At 43.5% G+C, this 20,456-nt stretch overlaps 1 protein-coding gene across 5 annotated transcripts in view; it reads right to left on the reverse strand.

The window, feature by feature from the left end:
- Positions 1–20,456, reverse strand: part of HTT (huntingtin) — a 138,554-nt gene that overhangs the window by 109,070 nt on the left and 9,028 nt on the right. For all 5 annotated transcript variants that reach the window (XM_036852124.1, XM_036852125.1, XM_036852123.1 and 2 more), the window contains exons 2-5: positions 13,854–13,937; positions 5,198–5,318; positions 717–776; positions 259–338 (exon numbers count right to left, since the gene is read on the reverse strand). In XM_036852124.1, coding sequence (XP_036708019.1) covers positions 259–338; positions 717–776; positions 5,198–5,318; positions 13,854–13,937 — 345 coding nt within the window. The remainder of the gene's footprint in view (positions 1–258; positions 339–716; positions 777–5,197; positions 5,319–13,853; positions 13,938–20,456) is intronic.

Below are 20,456 nucleotides of genomic sequence, written 5' to 3' on the forward strand. Positions count from 1 at the left end.
GGGAGGGTGGGACAGAAAACGAACAAGCACGCTGATGAAGTGTGAGACAGTATTCCTGAGAGCCGTAAGTTTTACGCAGGAAAAGGATCAGGACAACCTGTACTGCAGCTGGAGAGGCAGAAGTGGGTAGCTTCAGACAGAGTGCACAGGGAAGACCTTTAGAGAAATGACATTTGAGCCAACATGGCAAGAATCCACCGGAGCTGGCCCCCCATCCAAAATAATAATAATAGTAATAACCCAGAGTGTCCACTTTACCTGCATTTCTGAGGCCGAACCAGGTGAGCCAGCTCGGCAAACCTCCACAGGGCAGCGCGCAGGCTCCGAGGAGCGCCGTTCTGAGGGATTTAAGGAGCAGTGTGTTACATTTAAGAGTCGCGGACACGAGTCACCAAGAGGACTTCAAATAAACAACAGCATTTTTTTCATTGCTAATTTCTATTTTTAGAGAAAAGGCCATTTAAATGTGTAACTACGTTTGAAATTTTAAGGTCTAATGGGATGGAGTTACAAAGATATTTTTTAAAACTACCATTTTAATTCCCATCCCATCTAATAAATAATGAGGAGCAACCTTTTGAAGAAAAGTAAAACAATAAAGTCTACTTTACCAAACAGCATTTATTTCCTTATCAAATAAAAGATAAAATTTCACATACACTGTTCAATACAGTGAATCAGTAGCACTTTTTCAACAATGGAAAACAAAAGCCTACCTTTTTAATTTCCTTATAGAGTTCTAACTGTAACCTCGGAAGATTAGAATCCATCAAAGCCTACAACAAAATACAAGAGATTTGTTCACGGAAGACACATTCTATTAGCAATTCTAAAGAAAGCTAAAAGGCAACTAAAATTTCAATTTTGGGGCAAAGCAGACTATAACAGCAACTAAACTAAGAATCTATTCTTTAAGAAAGAAGCATACGTATGCAGGAAGTTACCAAACAGACTAGATACAGATCGTTCACTTTAATTTTTAAAATGGAAGGAAAAAATTTAACTTTCATTACAATCAAATACTACACAATACCAAAATTAAACGGTACATAGTTCAAACTCATTCTAAAGCTCTTATATTCAATTAAAGCACATTCTGTTGGACGATCCAACATTAGCAATGCCCTGGAGTCTGCAGGGCCAGCAGGGCGGTGGGGGGACGTCCCAGATCAGGGCCCCTCGCTCTGGCGTGGGAACACCCCTCTCCACGCAGAGGCCCAAGTCCTCTCCAAAGGTCTGGTCCGCCAGTGAGGCACGGGTGCTCCCCAGCGAGCAGCAACGCTCCGAACCTGCGGGAACCACAGGCTCCTCAGAGCCATTTCTTGACCCTTCTGCTCACTTATGGGCCAAACCAAAAAATGGCCACACAGCCAATTTCAACCCAGTGAGAATGGCTGATGGCAACCACCGCCAGTGACACAAAGTCCACGTTGGAGACGGCTTCTCAAGACGGAAAGGAGAGACTTCTGTGCCCTGCTCTCAGCCATGGGAACCTCTCTTCCAAAACAGTATTGCCAATGTCTCGTCCACAAGAAGAGCAGAAAGACGTAACCAAGCCTCCATGGAAAAGCCCTCCTCCTTTCCTAAGACGTACAGCATGTGATGTCTATAAACCAAGCTGGTCTTAGTAAAACTCACGGAGGTTCAGCAAGCTTGAGAATCAAAACAGGGTCACTTTCTGGGAGGTTCCAAATAATGTCTCAGAAATTTTAAAATCCTAATTCTGCTGTTTCAGTGTGTACTAAAATTCCTTAAATGAGCACACCAAAATGGACAAACATATATTAAAGCATTACTTTGCCAATAAAACCAGAAGGCATATCAAAGTTTTGTTTTACTTTATAAATGTTTTATAAACTAATATCAAACCTATTTTATTACAGGAGGAAAGTAAACCTCAAGCCCCTGGAACAGCACTGAACGGGCCCTCACAGTCATGGGTGATGGTAAGATGCCATCTGACCCCTCCCTGCTCCTGACCCCACCTTCACACTGAGGCGAACACACACAGCAGCCAAGTCCAGCCCATGACAGCCCCCTGTGCCTCACAGGCCGCCCTGGGTCAAGGCCCCCACCTCTCCTCCCCGGGTTACTCAGCCTCCCGCAGGGATTCTGGGTGCACGGTCTTTCTCCACTCCACGGCAGGCTACATGGCATCCGCAGGCTACTCTTCCTAAATAAAGCACTCCTCTGACCAGGTTAAAGACCTTCACGCGCTCTTCCTTTCCTTCATCCTCTACCAAATGAAGTACAAACCCCTTGAATGGATCCTCAACACCTCCCATTCTCTGCTAGCACACACGTTCACCCTCCTAGGTGGCTCTGCAGGGGTTAAGAGGGTCCTGATCTCCTCACTCACCTAACAGCCACCACCTCCAGGAAGCCTTCTCTGCCTCGCCAGACAGAAATCACCTCCACTTCCTGACCACCACGATGAGTTGCCAGCATGTCTCAGAACTTACACCACTCATTAAGGCATTTCTGTACAAACATGCTTCCCCCCCCAACCCCCGCCGAGACTGTAAATTATCTGAAGGCAGGAGCACGCTGTCAGCTAAAGCACATCCCCAGTGCACTTGCTACACAAGTGAAAAGCAGAGCATGCCCCATTTTCTTGGGTCCTCATCCTAAGCATATAATGATACTCTGAAAAACAGAAGGCGCAAGTCCAGGACCTGACTCCTAAGCAACCATCCAAGTGTTCCTATCCACCCCTGACACCCGGGCCTAGGGCCACCCACGTTCTCCCAAGCCTGTCCTTCCTCTGCCACCGTGAGAGCACATCAGCCAGACCCTGACCCCACTCCCAGCCTGCTGGCCTTGAAGACCAGCGCATCTGAGGAAGCAGACATCAGAGCACAGCCAAAGCCCGGGATGTCCGACTTTAAGCAGAAAGAAGAGGTTCCGAGAAACTGAGCTCGTCTTACGCTCAGGGGCGTAACATGAGAAGTTAGAACCTCTGCACTGGGAGGCCAGAAACAAGGCAGAGGAAATAGGAAGGCAGCAGGGAGGTGGCCAGGAAGAGAAGCCAGCACCTAGAGCTCTGACCAGGCCATGGCCCAAGCCCCCAAACACACACACCAGGCTAGCTGGACAGCAGTTACGGAAGCACGTCTCTCTCTGCAACATGTGCCTCCATGTAAAACGACCATCTTCTTTGTTTGTTTGTTTGGGGTCATATTGTCCTCTCTCCCCTCCTCACCTGCTGGCAACCTGTGGTGACTTCTTTAGGTTTTCTGATTCTAAGGATCAGATTCAAGAACTGAAATATCAGAAAAAGCCTAGCCTGGTCCTGCCAGTGGGAATAAAAAAAAAGCAGCAAGGATGTTGAGGCCTGGAGAGAAGCAAGTATAACTGAAAAAGTCCACCTCCAAACGTGTTGTGGGCCCATCACACCTGAGTGGTACCCACGCACTGCCAGGCGGAGAACAAGGTCAAATGGCTGTGGCCACTACAGCACTGCAGGGGTGGGGGGCGGGGCGGGGGGGGGTTGTGCACGTGGAGACGTGAAATGCAGGTGGAGGGAGAAGACCAGGCAACTCCCAATGGAGAAGCCAGAACCCTGTGTCTGCAGAGAAGCCGGCGCCCAAGCACAGAGAGCATGGCCCACAGATCCACAGGCCAGAAAGCGGGGAGCAGTGGGGCTCTGGCGTGCCCCTCGGCCTCTCTGGTTAAGGAAGCGGGAATCTCACTGTAGGAGCACGCTTACCACTCCGAGGCCCAGCAAGGGGCAGGACGACGCTAACCCGTCACGCACGCCACGGCACTCGAGCCTCACACTCAGGCACACAAAACCGTGTCCGGTTCCCTCCATGGTTAAGGAGACTGAGGCTCGCAGAATGAAGTACATTTCCCACAGCTGCTCGGTAAGCGGGCAGCAGAGGCCAGGTCCAAGCGCAGGCCTCCTTCACTCCAGGACCTCCCTGTGCCCCACCTCCTTAACGCAGGAGTAAAGGGTGACCGTCTTCCCGAGGAAGCTGGACCCATGACAGAAAAACGAAGGACAATTTCTTGGCCAATGTAAAGTGTGACCACTCTCCAGAGAAAGTCCTTGGGGAGACTCCAAAGAACAGTTTTAGTTTTCAAGATCCTAATAAGGAGGGAAATATTCAACTAACCTATGTTAGGTTGGAGTTCTTAGTTCACCTGGCCAGGTAAGTATTACTAGGAAGAGAGCCTTCAAGGAAAATAAAAAGATGTAGCCTTATCTAAATTTTATGGGTGGAACTCAAAACAGTAAGGGAAAAATCAGGAAAAACTGGAAAGATCCAATAAGCAGGGATTCCCTACAGAGAAGGGAACAAGATACATTTTCTCCTTAACCATTATCAAGAAATCATTTTTGGAGAAAGCATCAAGAACTATGTCAGAGAACCTTCCTTGGCACTGGTTAGCCTATGGTGGGAACAATATATAAGCTTAGACACAAAATTCAAAAGGCTCATTCACACACTCAAAGGTGACCTGGAAGAAGGTGCCCAGGGTGGTTGAGGATACAAACTAGGAGAATGGCAGAATGAGAAAAACAAGGATTGTTTTCCAACACCGTAAGAATTATGGAAGAAAGACTTTATCTTCAATGGCAGCAGAAAAAAAAAGGGAAAAGTGGATTAAAGCTACAGTAGTCTTGGGTACTAACTCTGCACCGGGAAACAGTAAGCGAAGAGGACAGGTGTCCCCCGCCCTCTCCTTATCTCACCTACCACCCAGGTAGCTCTGGCTTTCAGGCTTCATCAACCTTTTCTGGGAACTCCTATCTCTCCAGTCACGTCACACCAACTCCAGCGAAGCTACCAGAGAAGGCACGTCTTTACCTGCAAACAGTACTGCCTGACCCAGGTCTTAGGAGACGAAGACACCAAAGGCGGATCCCACTCCCCATCGCCCTGCCTTTCAAGGCCTCATGGTTTCTCAACAAAGTGATGCTTTCCCCAGGAGCACCCAGTGGCCACCATCAGCGCCCATCCCTGACCTATGCCCTGTGCAGGCACGAGGGCAAACCCGCTCCCTCTGATGGGGCAGGTGCAGCCGGCATGCTGGCACACAGCAGAGAGCCTCCAAACCACACACCATAAATGGAAACAGTGCAGACGACCTAAGGGACTTTGCTACTCAAAACAAAAGAACCCTAAGTTATGGTTTCTTCTCTTAGCTACAACGATCACAGCTCGTAGAACACCGTCCACAGGGCTCTTACTTTTATGACTTTGTTGAGGCACTCGTCAGCCACCATCCTGACATCTGACTCTGCGTCATCACTGCACAGCAGAAAAAGTTCCATAGCAATGCCCAGAAGTTTCTGAAATTCTGGAGAATTTCTAAGTAAAAAAAGAAGAGAGACTGTCACAGCCAAAAGGAACCTCAGAAGACATGACGACAAAACATAGTGAAGTTTCTGGTATCCTCTGTGGGATTCTGGAACAGAAAAAGGACATTACATAAAAATTAAGGCTAACAGTATACCAATATTGAGTCATTAATTGTGAAAACTGCACCACAGTAATGTAAGATGCTAATAATTTGGGTAACTGCATGTGGAGTTTATGGGAACACTCTATACTATCTTTGTAATTGTTCTGTAAATCTAAAACTATTCTAAAACTTAAGAATTTCTTAAAAATAGAAGTGTACTTGCAAGACAATCTCATTTTGTTTAAGTTTTAGTCAAAAAATCTTAAAAAGACACTGCTTTGTATGTACTTTAACTCAATTAAAAAAAAGAAAAAAAGACACGGCTTCAGATACTTAAATCTCAGATAGCCATCTGCCCTCTGCCAACAAGTTACTTCTACTCTTACAATATTCTCAGAACCTAGAAAATCAATATACCAATATAACTCCTTTACTCCTTTTTCATCTTGCTTTCAATATGTTCCAAACTCAACGTGATCATGGTCAGGCTGTGTTTTTGTTGCTCCATCAGTCTCAAGAACTGGAATCTAGGCGATGCTTGTAAATGATTTTTAAAAGTTTAACTGAGAGAGCCTGTCAGGCAGTTGTGATCCAGTTGGCTAAACACAGCCAAGAGAGAGAGACCCATGGCCATGTGCATGAAACTGACTTCACAGCACAGTGAAGGATGGCCCCGCAGTAATACAGCCCCTGGACAAAGCTGCTATTCTTGAAACATCTCAGTCTAGAGTTCTCTGAAATAAAGGGCCTCCTCCCCACTCTCTCTACCTCACAATTCCTACCAAGAGTCAGAAGAGCCAGGAGCCTAAGAGAAAGCAAAGAACCACATTAGCAGTGATTAACAAACAAGTACGAGCAAGAAAAAAAATGTGCCCCTCAGCAATATTTCAGACCTCATCTCTGTGGAATACAGCTGTGAATAAAGAGGAAAGGTCCCTGGGATGCTGGCACAGCATCCAGGCGCTGCCCGAAGTGGTGCTACGGAAATACAATGTGAGCTACAAGTGCAATTTTATACTTCCTAATAGACACAAAAGTAAAGAGAAACAGGTAAAATTAATTTTAATAATATATTTCATTGAACCCAATATATCCAAAACATTATTTTAACATGTAATCAATATGAAAAAATTACTGGGATATATAACAATCTTTTTTACAGCACATCCCAATTCAAACACAAAATTTTCATCAGAAGTATTTTATTTGTATAGAGACTCCATAAAATTCACAGTTGAAAAAGTAGGTTTACTTAAATAAAACCTGGAGATCTAATGCACAGCTTAGTGATTATAGTCAACAATACTGTATTTTAAACTTCAAAGTTACTAAGAGACTAGATCTTAACTGTTCTCAACACAAAAAAAGAAATGATAATGATGTGACGTGATAAAGGTGTTAGCTAACACTACGGCTGTCATAGTGCATTATACAAATGTATCAAACCATCACGTGCACCTCAAACTCAGTGTCATATGCCAATTATATCTCAATTTTTAAAAAAGAAAAAAGTAGGTTTATATACCATTTCTAACCATGCTTAAAAGGTCTCCAATAACTAAATCAAATATTGATTTTTAAATTTTAATTTAATAAAATAGATATAGGGCTAATTAGGTTATTTCTTTTTGAGAGAGCTTTAGAAGTTCATCTTTCAAGAAACTGTCCATTTCACCTAAGTTACTGAAGTTCACAATATTCCTTTATTATCCTTTTAATATCGATAAAACCTATATCGATAGTTTGCAGGGGCTAGAGGCGCCGACCCTCCACAAAGTCAAAAACCCGAGTATAAATTATCTGCAGTTCGGAAACCACAGATTCAACCAACCGCGCGTTGTGTAGTATTGCAGCATTTTTTGAAAAAAATCTGCATATAAGTGGACTCATGCAGTTCAAAACCATGTAGTTCAAAGGTCAACTGCATTTCCATTTCTGCTCTTGCACCCCTTGTGCTATGGCTGTCATATATTTCACTCCTACGTGTAAACCCCAAAATACATAGTTATTATTTTTTCTGTAAACAATCAATTATATTTTTGAAAGATTAAAAGTAAGAGGGGAAGTCTTATATTTACCCACTATAGTTACCATTTCCATTGCTCTCCAATCCTTTGTGTAGATCCAGACTTCTATCTGGTACCATCTTCCTTCTACCTGAAACACTTTCTTTATTATTTCTTAGAGTAGTTGCCTGCTGGACATAGATTTCAGCTTTTGCAAGTCTGAAAAAGTCTTTCTTTCACCTTTGTTTTTGAGAAAGAAGTTTCTACAGGGTACAGAATTCTAGGGGTTTTTTCCTTTCAGTACTTCACAGATGATGTTGCACGGACTTCTGGCACTTTTATTTCCAATGAGAAATCCACTGTCACTCTTACCTTGGTTCATTTTAGGTCTTTTTCATGTCTTATCTCTACTTAACATATTCAATCTTTTCTCTAGCTTCTTGAACTAGAAGAACAGTTATAGTTACTGTTTTAATGTTTCTGTGTACAAATTTTACCATCTGTGCAATTTCTGGGTCAGCTTCAATTGATTTTTTCCACTGTCAATCATGTTTTCCTGCTTCTTTGCATTCCTGATAATTTTTGACCAGATGCCAGACCTTGTAACTTTTATCTTGTTGGTGTTATATACTTTTGAATTCCGATAAATATTCTTGAACTTTGCTCTGGAATGCAATTAAGTTACTTTGAAAGAGTATGATCACCTTGGGTTTTGCTTTTAAGCTTTACTAGGCAGGATTGGAATGACATCTCAGCCTAGGGCTAAGTGAGCCCTGTTGCGAAGGCAAACCCTTCTGAGTAGCCCACCCAACGCCCCAGGAAGGATGGGGTTTTCCACTCTGGCTGGGGGGAACAGGAGCTCTTCCTGCACCTGAGTTTAGCACCTGTTCCCTCCAATCCCTTCAGGTGGTTCCACCCCCAGCCCCAGGGCACGGAGGGACCCCTGCAGGTCTCCCGAATCGCCCCGTGCAGCTCCCCCCTCTCTGGTATTCTCCCCAGTGGGCCCCAGCCACCCTGCCTCCTGAGGCCATCAGCTCTGTCTCCCCATCTCAGCAGCCACTGGGCTCTGCCTGGGTTTCCCCTCCTCACATCCTGGCTGGGAAACTCCCTCCAGGCAGTAACCTGGGGAAGTCATAAGGCTCATCGCAGTAGTTTTCCATTTTTCCAGAACTGCCTGATGCCCGGTGCCTTGAAAACCATTGTTACATATATTTTATCCATTATCAATTGCTTTAAGCAGGAAGGTAGATCCTGTCCTTGTCACTTAGCCAGAAGCAAAAATCTTTCATGATTTCTTAAGTTTAATTTTTAACATATTACTAATATCTTTTCTGGTCACAAATATAAATATCTATAAATCACCTTCTTTAAAGTTAGCTAATATTCCTTTCTATAAATGTATCTTAATTTTTCAATTCTCCTGTGGGTAAGTCATTAAGATTATTTTTAATTTTCTAACGGAATGAATAGCACTGCACATCACTGTACACTTTCCTCAAGATAAACTCCTGAGGTGAAACAGTTAAGTCAAACAGATAGTGTTTGCCAAATTGCCTTTTAAAAAAGTTAGGGCTTCCCTGGTGGCGCAGTGGTTAGGAATCCGCCTGCCAATGCAGGGAACACGGGTTCGTGCCCCGGTCCGGGAAGATCCCACATGCCGCGGAGCGGCTAGGCCCGTGAGCCACAACTACTGAGCCTGCGCGTCTGGAGCCTGTGCTCCGCAACGGGAGAGGCCGCGACAGTGAGAGGCCCGCGCACCGCGATGAAGAGTGGCCCCCGCTTGCCACAACTAGAGAAAGCCCTCGCACAGAAACGAAGACCCAACACAGCCAAAAATAAATAAATAAATAAATTTATTTAAAAAAAAAAAAAAAAAAAAAAAAAGTTGTATCTGGGGGCTTCCCTGGTGGCGCAGTGGTTGAGAATCTGCCTGCTAATGCAGGGGACACGGGTTCGAGCCCTGGTCTGGGAAGATCCCACATGCCGCGGAGCAACTAGGCCCGTGAGCCACAACTACTGAGCCTGCGCGTCTGGAGCCTGTGCTCCGCAACAAGAGAGGCCGCGATAGTGAGAGGCCCATGCGATGAAGAGTGGCCCCCGCTTGCCACAACTAGAGAAAGCCCTCTCACAGAAACGAAGACCCAACACAGCCAAAAATAAATAAATAAATTTTTAAAAAGTAACAAATGTTCAAGTACAATTGGTGTCTTTAAAAAAAAAAAAAAGTTGTATCACCTCTGAAAAAATCCTGAATATTTTTTAACGTTTATCACTTTGACAGGTAAAAATGTTCTTATTTCTGTTTTAGTCTCATCCCACTGATCACTAATAAATGTGAGCATGCCTCCAGAGAAAGCACAAAGTAAGTGTTAGCCATTATGCTCACGGGCCCCATCTCATGTCTTCTTTTCCAAAAGGCCTATTCATAGCCTTTGCCTATTTTCCTATTAGGATGATAGTCTTTTTCTTCATGATTTATAATTGCTCTTTAATAGAAGCTATTAAACCTTTGATATATATGCAGTCAATACTTTCCCCAAGTTGCATTTATGTAATTTCCAGTTTAAAGTGGATTTTGACATACTGAACTATATTCCAGATAAAACAAATTTTTTCCTTTATACTGTTAGCATTCCACAGACTGAGAGTCAATGTTCTTTTTACAGTAATGATTTCACTTTTTTGTATTTAGGTAATTAATCTGGCATTTATGTTTGTTTGCAATGTGAAGAAGAAACATAATACCCCCCTAAATAGTCAAGTGGTTCATCATTTCCATACTAATACAAGATGCTATCTTTATCATAAATTCATACACACATACACTTTCCCACTTTCTATTCTATACCTTCCTTAATGTCTAACAGCTATTTTAATTTCATGTACACCAGGTAGCACCATATTACTGATGGTTTCAGATTTTCTTTGCAACAGTGATGTATTTATTCTTGCAGATGAACAAGTTCAAAAACATCCCTACTAGAATTTTGATCAAGATCATTTTAAATTTATGGATTTAGAGAAAATTTAACTTTATGATAAAGAAATTTTCCCATGTAGAAAGGGAAGTAGTCATCTGTACCTTTCAGGAAAGTCAACAGCCGTCCTTATGTAGTTTCTGCACATCTCTTGTCAATTCCTTGAAATTTTATATGTTGGTGCTACTATGAATTGGATCTTGAACCATTACATTTTCTAACTGATTTATGCTAATATTTGGGAAATCTATAGATTCCTGTATACTTATTTTTACCCAACCACTTTATCAAGGTACACTTGCTTAGATGAGGGTTCCTAAGTATTCCCAAGAGGATACTTGTAAAAAACAAATCTGCACACTCCACCTGAACAGAAAATATAAGTGTGCTGCGGAAAGAGGGCAGTGAGGTATCTTCGTTACTATATTTTTGACAAATCTTCCAGATGATTTTGATGTTCATGTATATTTAGGAACCAGTAGGACAGACCACCAAAATTGAGAGCTTAGGTAGACTAAGAGTCACAAAACACATTAAAGACTTCAGAAGCTGCCACTGACTAACCCCACTGGAGAGAAGGTCAGTGTATCACAGAAGCTGTAAGAACGTACCAGAGGTTAATTACACTCAGGAGAGATAACAGGAAATGCCAGCCATCAAGAAGATTTCATAAATCATTACATGCATATAAAATATCCACTTCAGCTCTGCACTCCAAAATTCCTAAAAAGTATGCAGAGTATCTTAAAACAAACTTGTTCTTTGATCTGCCGGGACCAGAAACAACCTCTCTGGGTCCAAAAAATATCCTATTCATATGCTCCTGTGTAGAACAAGTCGTATAATGACTATCAGCATTACTCCATAAAAACATAATAGACATACGAATGTAAAAATTATTATCAACTACTGTGATTTAAGATGGCAAACCGAACCACAAATCAGTCTTAACATATCTCAACATACTTTACTACCAATGTGTGAATCTAAGCCAACATCCCATCAATTCCATTGGGAATTGTCAAGAAACTAAGTATAATGCATGAAGCACTAAGACTGGAAGAGATCTATTTCCTGGGTCCGTAAGCTTTCAAAGTGAGGTGTTACTCCCTGAGACCCGGATGCTGGAGGTCAGGTGAGCACAGCAGTGCTACAGCAGCAGCAGGCACCAGGGGCCTGTCGGGCATTTACCGTCATTTCATACAAAAGTAATGACAGTTTGTAGGACAATGTGCATCATGACAGGATGTATTTCTGGCTCTCAGTAGCTAGAGAACACATGTATGTAGCTCTCAACAGTGTTTCACGGGTGTCGCTTCATCCCACAAGAACCCTTATAAATTGGGTTTACATTTCATAGATGAGGCAACAGTGGCTCCAAGAAGTTAAACTTATCTAAAACCACCTGGCTTATAAGGAGTGGAAATAGAATTCAAGCTTTTTTTTCCCCCTACTTTTATCTTAGTATTGTTTTCTAAGCTATGCTAACAATAGCATGCTAACTTAGAATTTTTATATTTTTATTTTCAGCACATATTCTAATTTGTCACTTCATTTCTTCCCATAATATTTCTACAAATTAGATAGAAACAGAAATCATCCACTGTCCTTCACAAACTGAATGAGTTCAACTATAATGAAATATTCTATGTAAAATCGCTTTGAAAGTATGAAATACAAAAGCAAGGTGCCACTAAAAATAAATGAATCACCAAATTTCTGTCAGTACTAAAATCAAGATTATTCTTCTCAGAGCTTTTTCTAACAGATTATAAAGAGCTCTTTCCAACAGGAGAGTAACATGAATGATTTATTCCAAAGGAAAGAAAAGCCAAGACAGAAGTACTTCACACATGCCCATGTGGGTAACCGAATTCTGAAATCATAAGTACATCTGTTTCCTACTCAGCCATTAGAAACAGGCTTAAAATATTTACCATCCACAGCTACGATGAACAATGGTCAGAAAAACCGACAGTCAAAAGTAAAGAGAATGAGGAGAATTCGCAAAGAAGCTACACAAGAAGGTGCTGCTAGTTCACCACAGAGGAGCAATCGAGCCAGGGAAGCAGACCTCCAGTCAGTGCCCACGATCCCACTGGTCCCAGAGCCTTACTGAGCAGGCAGCAGCCATGGGGGGAGCACGTGCACTCCCACAGGGTCGGACAGGGGCAAAGCGCTGAAGAAAGGCAAACAAAAGACCACGATAGTGCATTTATGTCAAACCTAATCTCCCAATTCATCCCACCCCTCACCCATGTCCACACGTCCGTTATCTACATCTGCATCTCTATTCCTGCCCTGCAAGTAGGTTCATCTGTGCCATTTTTCTAGATTCCACATATATGCATTAATATACAATATTTGTTTTTCTCTTTCTGACTTACTTCACTCTGTATGACAGACTCTAGGTCCATCCACATCTCTACAAATGACCCAATTTCCTTCCTTTTTATGGCTGAGTAATATTCCATCACATATATATATATATACACGACATCTTCTTTATCCATTCGTCTGTTGATGGACATTTAGGTTGTTTCCATGTCCTGGCTATCGTAGATAGTGCTGCAATGAACGTTGGCGTACCATGTGTAAAATAGATAGCTAGTGGGGGGACTTCCCTGGTGATGCAGTGGTTAAGAATCCGCCTGCCAATGCAGGGGACACGGGTTCGATCACTGGTCCAGAAGACCCCACATGCCACGGAGCAACTAAGCCCGTGCGCCACAACTACTGAGCCTGCACGCTAGAGCCCGCGAGCCACAACTACTGAGCCCGCACACCACAACTACTGAAGCCCACGCACCCTACAGCCCATGCTCTGCAACAAGAGAAGCCACCTCAATGAGAAGCCCGTGCATCGCAACCAAGAGTAGCCCCCACTCACCACAGCTAGAGAAAGCCCACGCGCAGCAACGAATACCCAACACAGCCAAAAATAAATAGATAAATAAATAAATTTATTTTTAAAAAAATAGATAGCTAATGGGAACATGCTATAAAGCACAGGGAGCTCAGCTCGGTGCTCTGTGATGACCTAAATGAGTGGGATGGGGTGGGGAGGGAGGTCTGAGAAGGAGGGGATATGTGTATACATATAGCTGATTCACTTCATTGTACAGCAGAAACTAACACAACACTGTAAAGCAATTATACTCCAATTAAAAAAAAAAAGACCACTATAATTGGACAGGCTCTTGTTGTTCCAAATACTGCAATAAGTAAAATATAAACATGTTCAATTAGCATAATGGTTACAATGATACTATGTAAGATTATGGAAACATTACTCATTACAGTGTCTGGACATCCTCCGTATATGTAGCCAGAAGTACGGGGAAGGGGGTCCTGTAAAGGTTTTAAAACAATTGCAGAGACAAAGAATATTCTAGCCCATTAAGAATGAAAATATAGAAATTTTTAATTTTCACTAGGAAGTTCAAAGTGCAGTTACCTGAGAGACTGTGCCACTATGTTTTCACATATTGTCAGACAATGATTCACACGGTCTTTCTTGGTAGCTGAGAGTTCTTTCTTTCTGAAAGGAAAAACAAAGAGTGAAGGAAGTTTGCATGTGCTGTGTTATCCGCTCCATCCATTCCTACAAGGCGTTCACTCGTTCAGTAGTGCTGCCTGACTCCTAGAAGTAAACCAGCCACTCCTGCTGGGGGCAGGGTGGCTCTGAGGTCAGGGAGGAGGGGAGGAGCCTAACCCAGGGTTCCCTACAGGGCAGGGCGCCATAGAAAAGTCAAGGGGTGTTACTAACGCACCTGCCTTCTCTAGTTTAGAGAGAAGGAGAAACTGCAGTGCAAACAGCGCTCATCCAAGATCGCATGGATGAACGGAGTGTGCAATTCAATGAAACACAATGATATCAATAAAATACTCTACATACCAAGCTGCTGCCACTTCTCAAAGTCGTATTTACTGACTACAGTCAGCATACCACACAGACCTCACACTCTTAGGTGTAAAATAACGTTCAGACAATGGCTAACTGCTTCTATATCTCCAAACGGCTAGAAACAAGCCCCCTGCCCAGAGACTTTCTCAAAAGCCTCCTAGTAAGACTTCTCAGCCCCAAAAAAAGGAGATAAACAGCCTGGTCAAGAAGATCAGATAAAAGGTGCTTGCTTCCCACCCAAACCTATGACTTGAGATGTCTCTGAGGTAGGCACCACAGAAATAAGGTAGAGAGGGTCAATCCAAAGAGGAAGCCAAAAAATAAATCAGGCTTGATAACTACATCCAAAAAGAATCTGAGTGTTTGCAGGTCACCAGTACATGGTACTAACTAGAAACACCTAAACCAGAAGACTACTAAGTTTTGGAGGGAATTCTAGTACCAAAGAAATTGAAAAACTAACCAACAAACACCTCTATTTAATCCCTAATGCAACCTCAGTTTCCAACAAGTACACCTAAAGGAACAGGCTCTTACAATTATGCAAATCCACGAAAGACACACCCTCCAAAAGGCACTACAGATGTGGCCAGGGAAGAAAATGGACAAGGAAGAGCCTCCAAAGGGGAAAGTCAGGGTCCAAAAAGAAGGACAGACAGAGCCTGAATGAGAAGACAAGCCCAAGGCATGCGGAGAGGGGCTTCCCGATGACCGGCCAGTAAGAGTCCATCACCATATGGACTGGTGACTGTGTATCTCCCACTGGTCTCTTTCCTAAAAGAGACTCTTACTGATAAGCTATGTTGCGGACTGCTAGTTATCCACCAAAATGCCATGCTTCCCTTCTCAGACACATGCCTCCTGGTTAGAAGCTCCATAGCCTAGCTTCCCTGCAGCCAGGGATAGACACGTGACTTAGTCCTCACAGATGAAATGGGAACAGAAGTAGTCGGTGGAGCTTCTGCCTTGCTGGCCCGCCCTGGGCATCCCCCTTCTAGTTCCCTCCGACTGGAACAAACATTCCTAACACCCAGTGTTTGATTATACAGATAAAGACCACAAGAAGGCTGCAGAGCAACAGGATGGAAGGAGCCTGAGTCCCAAGTGACCACAAGAGGCAGAGGCCCCTCACCACCCACCCTCATGAGTCACTCGCTTCAAAAACACTGTGATGGAAACAACCCAGATGTCCCAGTGGATGGATAAATGACACGGCCAAATGACGGAACACTGCTTGGCAGTAAAAAGCAGCAAACCACTGATTCACACAAGGATGAATCTCAATGTATCAGCTTCAAGATACATAAGGATAATTCCATTTATACCACGTTCTGGAAGACACAAAACCAGGGGAACATAAGGTGATCAGTAATTTCCAGGGGCCTGGCGGAGGAGGGGGGAGTTGACAGCAAAGAGGTACGAGGCAGGGGGAATCTTTAGGAGGTGATGGCGCTGTTCTCAATCTTGATTGTGGTAGTAGTTACACAGCTTTATGCAACTGTCAAAATTCACTGATCTGTACATTAAAAAGGGTACATTTTACTATATGTGTGTGTGTGTGTGTGTGTGTGTGTATGTGTGTGTGTGTGTGTATATAAATAAAATACCTCAATTTAAAGAAGAAAGCGCTATGAGAATTTAAATGCTCTCTTCTTTGAGCCACCACATTAAAGTCTCTATTACAGCAGCTCAGAGGTTACCTCGTTTAAGACAGCCATCAAGAAAATTAAAGAACACTGACCACTCCAAGCACGTTAGGAAGCAAACTAACTCACGTATCCACTACTCTTTTCCAAAGTGAGAATCTGCCAAAGGCCTTAAGTGAACTGAATTCATACAGCCAGTCTCCTAGCTATATAGGTAGTGGCCCCTCCCTGGGTAGCCTCCTACCGTGAGGTCTAAAATGATTCCTAGGGGGATGGTAAGCAGAAAAAGGTCGACAAACACTAAACTGAGTGGACCTCACTACTTAACGATGGTCAGAATAGAAAAGTGATAAATACAAATATGAGCTTCAAAAAGAACCTTGTCTCCCTCCTCATATGTGGAATAAACCACAAGAATACAGGTAACAATAAACGATACAGCTCTCTGGACCTGCCGCCTGACTTCCTTACGACCTACTGTGCTGTTCCCCCAAGCCAGAACTTGAGCAAAAGTTTATGAAACTAGCAGAAAGTCAAAGAGAAAATATCAATCTCACCCACCAAAATAAAAATACATTCTTCTGTTGTCTGTTTGGGTCTAGCTCCTCCTCCGAGCTCCATGTGGGGAAAGCCTGCCTTATTCACCCAGGACCCTGCCCTAGGCCCTGCCATCAGCCAGCACCTCCATCACACTCTTTGGTAGTAACTGTTCCTGCAATTTCCTCCCCAGGGATGACAGACTCACTAAGAGCAAGGGCCATATCGTGTCTCTCTCACTGGCACTCAGCACAGCACCTACACTGGAGAAGGTGTTTCAGACAGACGACAAAGGAATGGATAAGTAAGCGTTTGCTGTAGGAGAGTAGGTTACATACACGTTAAAACTGACTCAAAAGTTCTTAAGTCAGTCTTACAAACAGGATTCAGAAGATAAATGATAATTACTTTAAACTTGAGTTTGCAGAACCAAGAGATGGAAAGAAAAGTAGAAACAGCAAAACTTAAAAAAGAGAGAAACTGTAGGGCAACCCCACAGGCTTGAGTTCAAGCACTTTGTGGAGTCCGAGCTGCAGCGCTCAGCCCCTCTGGCTGTGACCAAGACATCAATCACGGCACATCTGATGACCCTGACTTTCACAACTTTACTGCCAGAAAGAGGGCAGCACAGGTTCTATCATGGTCAGCTACAAAGAAGCACATGTTTTAAGTTTCTCTTCCTAACTCATCCACAATCATTTTCCAGCAATCTAAACACTTTTGAGGGGGAAAAAAAAATCTGCTGTAGTATATTTAAATTTTCATCTTTTCCACACTCAATAGATAGCCCTAAAATCATAAGATTCTTCAGACAGACAGTCAAAGTCTTCAGTGGGTACTAGTCTTGCTATTAAAATTTAAACAATAATTACTAAGTACCTATTTTGGGTGAGGAGCATAAAAACAAAACCACCTGATTGCTACCAAAACACTTACCTTGTAAAATCTTCTCTTTTATCACACTGAAGAATACCCACATTTTAAAGTGTGAGGATCAGACTTTACCCTCAGACACCCCAACAAAGAGGCATTAACCAAAAATATCAGAAAACGAAACAAACAACCCTTCCAACACTACCCACTGAAAGATGTCAGGGCAGCAATGTAGCGGCAAAAGTAACAAACACTCCCACCCAGTGCAAACACCAACCTGGCTTAACCAGGCCCAGTATAGTCTGGCCTCAGGCTACTTTCCTCCGTCAGGAAACCTGCAGGGGCACTCTGGCCACTGGAAGTAACTCAGTCGTTTTGGTCATGCACCTTCAAACTCAGTTCTTGTACATGCCATGGTCCCTGCTTCAAATACCTCCTTCCCGTCTTATTTTGTCAATAAACCAACTTGGAAGTTTAAGAAAACTACAACTATTTCATTCCCCCATGGAATTTAATTAGGCTGATGAACTAAGATGTCAAACTGACTTGTTCTGCAAGAAGAGTAAGTATGGAAATTAAGGTGAAAACGGAACTGCCTTGCTCCAGGCAGGAACTGGATGAGCAGGGTGAGAGCTGGATAAACAAGGTAAGAACAGGCCTGATCCTTCAGCTGTTTTTGTAAACGTGCTTATTTTAACTCCACCTTCAAAATGAAAACTTGTCTTGCTATTTGTGGTCACAGGTACTGTCACATACACATTTCCGAGTCGGTGCCTACACACCCCACACGATGCGTAAAACAGGCCCAGAGGCTGCCCCGCCTGCAGGAGCAGGGCAGTAAATGGCCGGGCAGAGAGCCAGGTCTTCTGATTCCTCATCAGCTGCTCTTTAACTTTCACCAAGCACTGTACTAATGAGAGTGTTCCTAGAAGATCAGGACTCTTTTGGATCTTTTTTTTTTTTTTTTTTTTAAGAAGGAATGGATTGGGCTTCCCTGGTGGCGCAGTGGTTAAGAATCTGCCTGCCAATGCAGGGGACACGGGTTCGAGTCCTGGTCTGGGAAGATCCCACATGCCGCGGAGCGACTAAGCCCGCTCTCCACAACTACTGAGCCTGCGCGTCTGGAGCCTGTGCCCCGCAACGGGAGAGGCCCGCGCACCACGATGAAGAGTGGCCCCCGCTCTCCGCAAATGGAGAAAGCCCTGGCACAGAAACGAAGACCCAACACAGCCAAAAATAAATATAAATAAATAAATAAATTTATTTTTTTTAAAAAAAAAAAAAGAAGGAATGGAACACCAAAGTCATTTTGGAATTATGTTTCATACATAATTTTAAAATAAAAGTACTGCTTAAGGGAATTCCCTGGCGGTCCAATGGTTAGGACTCGACACTTTCACTGCCAAGGGCAAGGGTTCAATCCCTGGTCAGGGAACTAGGATCCCACAAGCCGCTCGACACGGCCGAAAAGAAAAAGTACTGTTTGATTAGGGGAAGCAAGGCCTACGATTTCCCCACCACACAGTCTATATCACAGAAAAGGGCTGTGAAAGCCTTTCTTACTAGTAATTTAACTGAGTACTGTAACAATTACTAATAGAAGAAGGTGCAATTCAAAATCCGATCTATGCTAAGTGAAAAAGGTCTGACACAAAAGGCCCCATGTGTATGATTCCGTTCACAAGAAATGTCCAGAACAGGCAAATCCATAGAGACAGAAATAAATTAGTGGTTGCCAGGGGCTGGGGGAGGGAAAATGGGGACTGACTGCTAATGGAGAGGGGCTTTCTTTTTGGGGTGATGAAATGTTCCAGAAATTAGACAGTAGTGATGGTTGCAGAACCTTGTGAATATATTACAAACCACTAAGTTGTACATTTTAAAATGGTGAATTTTATGATATGTAAATCATAATCTCAATTTTTTAAAAGATCTGTCTGCAAATCCCAGCAGCTCTTCCTCCCCAGAGGAAGGAATGTGAGCACTCCTTGCCACCAGCACTGCTGCTCCCAGCCTGGCACAAGCCGCCAGCACCTCTAGCTTATTTGATTACCTCAATCAGCTCTGATTACTTGAATAGCCTCTTTCATTCCTGCTCCCTGTCCACCAGGGTGGCCTTTTTTGTTAATTAAAGTTTTTAATGAGGCGGACCTCCCTGGTGGTCCAGTGGGTAAGACTCCACACTCCCAATGCAGGGGGCCCGGGTTTGATCCCTGGTCAGGGAACTAGATCCTGAATGCATGCCACAACTAAGAAGCCCGCATGCCACAACTAAAGATCTCACGTGCTGCAACTAAGATCTGGCACAGCCAAAAATAAATAAACAAATAAATACTTTTTGAAAATCTTTTTAAAAAAAAAGTTTTTAATGAGGTAATTGTAGATTCACATGCAACTGTAAGAAATATCAATAAAAGAAATCCAGTGTATACTTCACTCAGTTTCCCCCAATGCTAACATTCTGCAAAACAATCACAGCCAGAACAGTGAGACAATCCACTGATCTTTAGATTTCCAGTTTTACTTTTACTCATCTGTGCAGATGTGTGCATTTAGTTCTACACAATATCATCAGATGTGTAAGTTTGTGTATCCACCACTACAGTCAAAATAGGGAACACTGGGCTTCCCTGGTGGCACAGTGGTTAAGAATCCGCCTGCCAATGCAGGGGACACGGGTTTGAGCCCTGGTCCGGGAAGATCCCACATGCCATGGAGCAACTAAGCCCGTGCGCCACAACTACTGAGTCTGCGCTCTAGAGCCCGCGAGCCACAACTACTGAAGCCCACGTGCCTGGAGCCCGTGCTCCGCAACAAGAGAAGCCACCGCAATGAGAAGCCCATGCACCGCAGCGAAGAGTAGCCCCCGCTCGCTACAACTAGAGAAAGCCCGCGTGCAGCAACGAAGACCCAACGCAGCCAAAAATAAATAAATAAAATAAATAAATTTATAAAAAAAAAAAGATAGGGAACACTTCCATCACCATGAGGATCCCTTGAGCTGCCCTTTGAGAACCACACCCACCTCCCTTGGCCCTCCACTCTGTACCTCCACCCACCCCTAACCCCGGCAACCACTCATCTATTCTCCACTCCT

The sequence above is a fragment of the Balaenoptera musculus genome, chromosome 5 (assembly GCF_009873245.2).
Source record: "Balaenoptera musculus isolate JJ_BM4_2016_0621 chromosome 5, mBalMus1.pri.v3, whole genome shotgun sequence".
NCBI lineage: Eukaryota > Metazoa > Chordata > Mammalia > Artiodactyla > Balaenopteridae > Balaenoptera > Balaenoptera musculus.